We start from the raw sequence: 7,469 nt of genomic DNA on the forward strand, positions 1-7,469 counted from the left end.
TAGCTGATCTCTCTGCAGGTTGATTTGTTTGTAGCCGATCTCTCTACAGGTAATCTGTTTGTAGCTGAACTCTCTATAAGGTGATTTGTTTGTAGCTGATCTCTCTGCAGGTTGATTTGTTTTAGCTGAACTCTCTACAGGGTGATTGCTTGTAGCTGAACTCCTTACATTGTGTCTAGTTTCTAGCTGATGTCTCTACAGGGTGATTTTTTTTAGCTGAACTCTCTTCAGGGTGATTTGTTTCTAGCAGATCTCTCTACAGGTAGATTTGTGTTGATTTGTTCATTGCTGATTGCTCTAAAGGTAATTGATTTGTTGCAGTTGAACACACTGCAAAGTGTTTTGTTTGTAGCTGATCACTCTAAAGGGTAATTTGTTTGTAGCTGAACTCTCTCCGCAGTGACTTGTGTGTAGCTGAATTCTGTGTAACTGAATTCTCTAGAGAGTGACTTAATTGTAGCTGAATTCTCTACACAGTGCATGACTTGTTTATAGCTGAACTTTCTTCAGTGTGACTTGTAATGTTCTGAATCTCTATAGTGGTATATTTGCTTAACTCTCCACATGGTGACTGTCTTCTTGCTGAACTGTCTATAAGATTAATTAACCCAATATTACCTAAGTTTTAAATAACGCGTAAGTCCTTTATTACCGAATGGCTAATATATTGCCATAATAACGGTGCGCGCTTAAACAAGCGTATCATCTACGGTGAATATCCGATTAATATGCGATTTGCACCATTGTCTTGGCAATGAAATAACCTTCAAACTGCTACCAAAACTGTTAAATTGTGATGAAGTATGGCAGGGATAACATCGCTGGAACTGGCGAGATTGTTAGAAGAAGTCTTCGACTGTAACAATTTGAGTGTGCGCGTTTAAACAAGCGTATCATCTACGGCGAATATCCAATTAATAAGCGATTTTTACCATTGTCTTGGCAATCGAGGAGGCTTCCAGGTGCTACCAAAACTTTTAAATTTGGACGAAGTATGGCTAGGATAACGTCGCTGGAGCTGGCACGCATGTTAGAAGAAGACAGTGACTGGAATGATTCGGATGAAGAATGTCACCGTGGCGATAGAGACGATTCTGATGACGATTTAGTCGACAACAATGGTGCTGAAGATTGTCCACTTGATTTCATCGAGCGATACGAGGTATTCCATTGTGTTTCAAGTTGTAACAGAGCTGGAAACTCTTATTTCTTCGCGCATGTTCTTTACCGTCTGGTCCCAAGGTGATTCCAAGTGAATACAATTTTTTGACGATGTTGTACTTATCTATCCAGTGCAAGTTACCTTTGTACTATGTTTTTATTAGTGTTATGGCAGTCCTTCTTAATCTTACAATTATTTTTACAGATGTATGAGGCTGATTTCCAAGACTGGGGACCACCTCCAAGTGATTTTGTGGACAAAACTGTAAAGCCCTTACAGTTAGAGGCTGGAATCGTTGAAGGTGACAATGACAGGGAGGTGGAACAGATGGCTAATGTCGATGTATGTGAATAATATGTTTGTACACTGTATATAGCTACTACTTAATTTGTTAGGTTTGCCAAGAAACCCTAGAGGCTGGTGTTATGAGTAGTGAAATACAGCAACTGGTATGTTCCAATTGTTTTGTAAGCACTTGTAAATAAGTTTACTCTTATAGGATGCTGATGTTGACATTGAGAGCATGGAGGTATGTTCCAGTTGTGCTTGTGAACAGTTTTTGATTCATTTTTTCAATAGCATGCTGACGTTGATGTCCAGGACGTGGCAGGGACAGCTGATGTTGATGTCCAGGATGGTACAGGGACAGCCGATGGTAACAATAGTGCAAGTAATGATAATGGACCTAACGGGGAAACACCATCTCTGGGCGTTTCTATAGATCTTTCCAGTCTTTTTAGACCACCCACCAGGCCAGCTAATCCACCTTTGCCATCAACCTTTACTTTGGCTGGGGATCCATTTACGCAACCCGTGGGACCAAAAAAACCCTTACCTCCTGAAGCTAGGCCTATAGATTTCTTTCAACAAATTTTTGACGATTCTCTTCTTCGTCGCATTGTGTATGAGACCAACCTGTATTCAGAGCAAAAAGGTAAGTATGCTAAAACTTGGTATGATCTGACGGTCCCAGAACTTAAGGCCTTTTTAGGGGCGTGCATTTTAATGGGAATAACGAGAATGCCTCGAGCTACCCAATACTGGCTCAAAAGTGACATCTTCGGTGTGTTTCCCGTCATAACTGGTGCTTTAGTTCGTGATCGTTTCATGGATATCTTGTGGACCTTACATTTCAATGATAACGAGAAGGCTGCACCTAGGGGGTCCAGTGAGTACGATAAGTTGTACAAAGTTAATCCTTTAGTAGACAAGCTTTCTAAAAACTTCTTGGCATTGTATAATCCGCACAGGGAAAACTCCATCGATGAGGCTATGGTGATATATAAGGGTCAATCCTCACTTAAACAATACATGCCCAAGAAGCCTATTAAAAGAGGTTTTAAGGTCTGGTGTAGGTGTGATAGCAAAAACGGGTACACTTGCAGCTTTCAGGTTTATACAGGTAAGATAGGGAACACCACAGAGAAAAACTTAGGTGCCAGGGTAGTGAAGGATTTGTCTGCGCCTATCAAAGGTAAGGGTTACCACTTATACTTCGATAACTTTTTTTCTAGTCCTAGGCTATTGGCGGACTTGGTGGCTGAGGAAATCTATTGTGTAGGTACAGTGGTAACCAATAGAAAGGAGTTCCCTAAATTTGGTAAAGCTCGCATAAATGCATTGGGTAGAGGGGACCATTTAGAGAAGCAGGTTATAGGTGATGCAGTCCATTGCTTTGTGTGGAGAGATAGGAAACCTGTGGCTTTCGTTGATACGATTTGTGATCCCAGTGAGACAACTGTTGTATCTCGCAAGCTTAGTGATGGTAATCATGCAGATTTTACTTGCCCAGTAGCTGTCAAGCTTTATAACCAGAACATGGGGGGTGTAGATTTGGCTGACCAACTGCGGAAGGCATACACTTGTAGCAGAAAATCTAAATCTAGGTGGTACATGCGTTTGTTCTGGTTCTTTTATGATGTAGCTATTCAAAATTCTTACATTTTGTTTTGTGAGAGTCCAAACCATGATTTGCCTCGATATATCTCTGGACGATCAAAATATACCCACTTAGAGTATAGGAGAGACCTAGCAAAACAGCTCATTGCAACTTTCACAAATAGGAAGCACGTAGGTAGGCCAAAAAAACGCCCTTCTAAATCTTCTGTGCATTACCCCAAAAGGTTTGATTGTGCGAGAGACTGTGTGCACTGTAGTACAACTGAGAAGCGTGTGCGTCCTTCAACTGGTTGTGAGACTTGTAACCTCCATATGTGTATAGATTGTTTCAAACCCTACCATATTAAGCATAAGCTAACATAGTATGTATATACGTAGCAATATTGTTTATCCACATAATTTAGCCTTTCAGATGAGATATGTTCTGCTGTTCGTCGACGTCGACTATATGGACACATATTATATATATATATATATATATATATATATATATGTATGCGTGTATGTATGTGTTTGTGATAACAGCTAGGGATCGAGCTGAAACTCATGGGTTTTTCCTCATGAATGTATGAGGTTTTTTCCCTGGAGATGGGGGCCCTAGCCATCTCCTAAATGAGGCTAAACCATTTTATTGCTGGCCCCGGCTCGTATTTTATTGTCTTGTAATTTTATTGAATTTTACAAAATAAATTATTTTTTCAATAATACATTTTTTTTAAATTCATTACAACAACTGATAAGGTTTCGTGGTCTAGTAGATGTCACACACAGGAAGTGTGTCTCTCTGCGAGTTCCGTTTCCAACTTTGATGTTGATAGCTCCTTATGTGTCGAAGACATGGCCGCCTAGAGCGAGGAGTGTACGCGTCTTCTGTAATAAAAGGATGCATGGTTATCACTGATTCGCTATACTTGGCTTACCTTGTAAGGCCGTCACTGATCGACAATTGACGTTCATTTCAGCCAGTTCGGCGGTAGCACTTCGAAGATATTCACTGTGGAGATGAACGCATATATAATTTATCCCGCTCCTCAATATTTTTATAAGCTTGCGTACTTCCAGATTTCGAGGGCCCCACTCATCAGCACTGTTTTAAGTGCAAACGAATTTTTGTGGTTATACAAACGTCACACACCGGATGTTTATCTAGTTGTGTATCTTATGTCCAAATTTGGAAGTACTGGCCTTTTCTATGGCGACGATATGAATGTTTCGAGCGGATGGCGCAACTTTCCCCTGTAGTAAAAAGAAGAACGGTTTACGCTACGAAGTACAATATACTCCAACTACTAGAACAATTCATTGTGAGTTCTTATGCTAAGTTTCAGACGCCTAGGGACTTGGGTGTTGAAGTTAGAGCGTTGTGAACAAACTCGCTTATATCAAGAAAGTACCGAAAAAAAACTTTGGTAACGCCCGTTTATGGCAATATATTAGCCATTCGGTAATAAAGGGTTAACCGTTTGCAGCTGAACTCCCTACAGAATAACTTGTGATGTAATAAAATTCTATAATGGAGTAAATAAATTAGCCGAATGCTCTATTAGGGTGACTGTTCTATTAGAGTATCTCGATCTCGCATTTGCTACACGGAGTTGGCTTTCGAATCATAACTCAGTGGTTTGTAATCCGATTCTTCTGTACTACTGCAAGGACTTTCTATGAATATTATTCCAGCTTTACACCGATTTTCAGCTCATTGCTCTAAGCGGTTTGCCTAGTAGGCGTGAAAACTAATACTTTTTTATTCATAAAAATCGATCGCGTAATTGTGACACAGGTTGGGTTTTGTGTCATATCTCTGTGGTCTTTATCTCGATTCCTTTCAAACCACCAAAAAGCACTCCTACGATGGTTACTCCATCTACATAGCAATTTTCAACTCATTCCATGAAGCGGTTTACCCTGTAGGCGTGACAACATATCGATCTTGTTTTACGCGAATAATCGGTCATAACTCCTGAACCATTCATCGGATTTGTACCAAATTTGATGCTAGGATTCGCCTTTGGACTCCCTTTCTGTGTGACAAATTTCAAGGCGATCGGAGTACGCGTTTGCTTGTTATAGCAATTTTTGCAAGTGTGCGAAAAGACGAAGAAGAAGAAAAAAAAACGAAGAAAAAAAAACGAAACTTTGGCAGCTCGTATCTCGGAAATGGCTGGAGCGATTTCCTTCAAATTTGGAATGTAGACTCCCTTGGCTGGCGGGCAACTGTGTAGCAAATTTGGTTCCAATCAGATAAGTGATCACCGAGATACAAAGGTGTGAAAATGACGTTTTCGTTCTTCCTGTCAATATACTCACGGTGTGGCGCGCCGGCTTCTTGGGCCGCACGACACACTACCGTGTGTCTTGATCACAGAAAATTTCGTTTTGGTACCTATCCATTTTCAAGAGTGTATAAATGAAGCTTTGTCTTCTATATGACCTTACCAGAGACCTACATAGATTGGTAAGCTTTTTTGTAGAATGGTTATTTTGCATTATTATTTCCATTATTTGTAATGTGGGTGTGGTCCATATGCAAAACCGAGTCTGGTTTTTATACTGCTGTTGCACCATAAATACACAACAACTTGTGACAACCCGCCATCACTGTAATTACTTGAGCCAACTGTTACATTAATTCACCTGTTCTTCACACTGCTGTGATGCCATGGCAAGTGCAATGGCAGCAACTGGTGAGTTTCCTTGCTAAGAAGACTACCTTCACTAGCATTTGTGTTCAGGAGGCAGCGATAAGGTGCTAGCTTCAATTTCTCTTCAGCTCTTCGACAAAAATATGTTCTGTCTTCTGCACTAATGTTCAGATTGTGTGATGATTTTAAACGACATCTAATCTAATCCCACAATACATTATATTCCCATATAAAATGCTTCATTTTCTAGAGACCACGCCCTCAAATCTTCACATTTTAAAATCCTCAGGTTTTTTTTAAATCCATGAAGATCCTTGTGCTAGGTCTCTAGAGATCTACACCTAAGCAGCATTCCCTTAAAAGGAGCTACGTACATATTTCTAAAATATGCCATCATCTTCTAAAAACACTATATACTGTCAATACTATCTCCTGCTAAGTAAGAAATTAACCACCATTTATAAAAATATAAAGGGTTTTGGAATTAATGCCTGTAGCTGCATGTTTGGCTTCCAGAAATTTGCTTGAGAAATTGTGGGTGCATATTTGTATATTTACATACATGTACTGTGGCCATGTTTGTCCCAATGCAACTACTGTTAAACTTCACTTTAACATGTTGGTCACTGGGGCCCACCTGGGAATAGTGGCAAAAGCCACCATTTATAGAGGATTAAATTACACATATGTACTCATATATATATAATACATTTATTTACCTAGCTATCCACCCTTCCACCGTATCAAGCTCTACATTGCCTACTCTTTTTCTTAATGCTAATCACATAACATTTTTTCCACAAAGCCAGTAGTGTACGTGACAATACACAAGTTCAACTATCATGCAACAAGAACGCAATGACACCATAATAGCAAGTAAGATTATATCTAATCCAAAACAGCCAAGCTGTAAAAAAAGAGTGCGGCCCTCAAAAAGGCTATGGTGAAAAAAGATGTGAAATCCAAGGTGGCGGCCAAGAAATGGCTGTGATGGTAGGTTAATGGTAAAAATTTAATAACGAGACAAATCAGATGAATTTGGTGCTGCTTGGTCTTGGCACAAAATTCACCTGAATTGTTGTTATTAAAATTTTAACCATTAACCTACCATCACAGCCATTTCTTGGCCGCCACCTTGGATTTCACATCTTTTTTCACCATAGCCTTTTTGAGGGCCGCACTGTTTTTTTACAGCTTGGCTGTTTTGGATTAGATTTCACTTCTTTTTGTATTTGTATACCCCTATGGCCGGCTTTGGGACTTTTTAAACCTATCTTTTTTTCTTTACCACAGGAAGAAGAAAAGATGAAGCAGATGTACTTTAACTAATTCTGATTTATCAGTAATTGTACAGATTATATATATATAATACATATATTTATTACAGAACACTCCATGGTGGTTTCTTTGTAACTGAACACTCTACAAGGTGACATCTTCTAGCTGCTCTCTCTACAGGGTGAATTGTTTGTAGCTGAACTCTCTACAAGGTAACTTCTTCTAACTGATCTTTCTATAGGGTGATTTGTTTGTAGCTGAATTCTGTACAGGTGATTTGATTGCAGCTGAACTCTCTACATGGTGGTTTCTTTGTAGCTGAACTCTCTACAAGGTAATTTCTTCTAGCTGATCTCTCTACAGGGTGATTTGTTTGTAGCTGAATTCTGTACAGGTGATTTGTTTGCAGCTGAGCTCTGACTTGACAGAATGGTTTCTTTGTAGCTGAACACTCTACAAGGTAACTTCTTCTAGCTGAACTCTCAACA

At 39.6% G+C, this 7,469-nt stretch overlaps 1 protein-coding gene and 1 long non-coding RNA gene across 2 annotated transcripts; one reads left to right on the plus strand and one right to left on the minus strand.

Moving 5' to 3' along the window:
- Positions 1-898: 898 nt before the first annotated feature.
- LOC136263303 (piggyBac transposable element-derived protein 4-like) lies at positions 899-3,768 on the plus strand. Its single transcript, XM_066057813.1, has 5 exons — positions 899-1,162; positions 1,367-1,504; positions 1,558-1,611; positions 1,662-1,691; positions 1,742-3,768. The coding sequence occupies exons 1-5, from the start codon at positions 995-997 to the stop codon at positions 3,422-3,424; spliced, it is 2,073 nt and encodes a 690-aa protein (XP_065913885.1). The 5' UTR covers positions 899-994; the 3' UTR covers positions 3,425-3,768.
- Positions 3,713-4,488, minus strand: LOC136263304 (uncharacterized). The gene is made up of 3 exons (XR_010704547.1): positions 4,118-4,488; positions 3,982-4,055; positions 3,713-3,931 (listed from the first exon to the last, which is right to left on the minus strand). It is a non-coding gene; the product is annotated as an uncharacterized lncRNA (long non-coding RNA).
- Between the last annotated feature and the right edge of the window lie 2,981 nt (positions 4,489-7,469).

The sequence above is a fragment of the Dysidea avara genome, chromosome 8 (assembly GCF_963678975.1).
Source record: "Dysidea avara chromosome 8, odDysAvar1.4, whole genome shotgun sequence".
NCBI lineage: Eukaryota > Metazoa > Porifera > Demospongiae > Dictyoceratida > Dysideidae > Dysidea > Dysidea avara.

Excerpts from the sequence above, each read along its gene's own strand:
- LOC136263303 (XM_066057813.1), top strand. The coding sequence starts at position 995 with ATGGCTAGGATAACGTCGCTGGAGCTGGCACGCATGTTAGAAGAAGAC. Across the intron at positions 1,505-1,557 it reads AACAGATGGCTAATGTCGAT|GTTTGCCAAGAAACCCTAGA; the intron begins GTATGTGAATAA and ends TTAATTTGTTAG. Across the intron at positions 1,692-1,741 it reads TTGACATTGAGAGCATGGAG|CATGCTGACGTTGATGTCCA; the intron begins GTATGTTCCAGT and ends TTTTTTCAATAG.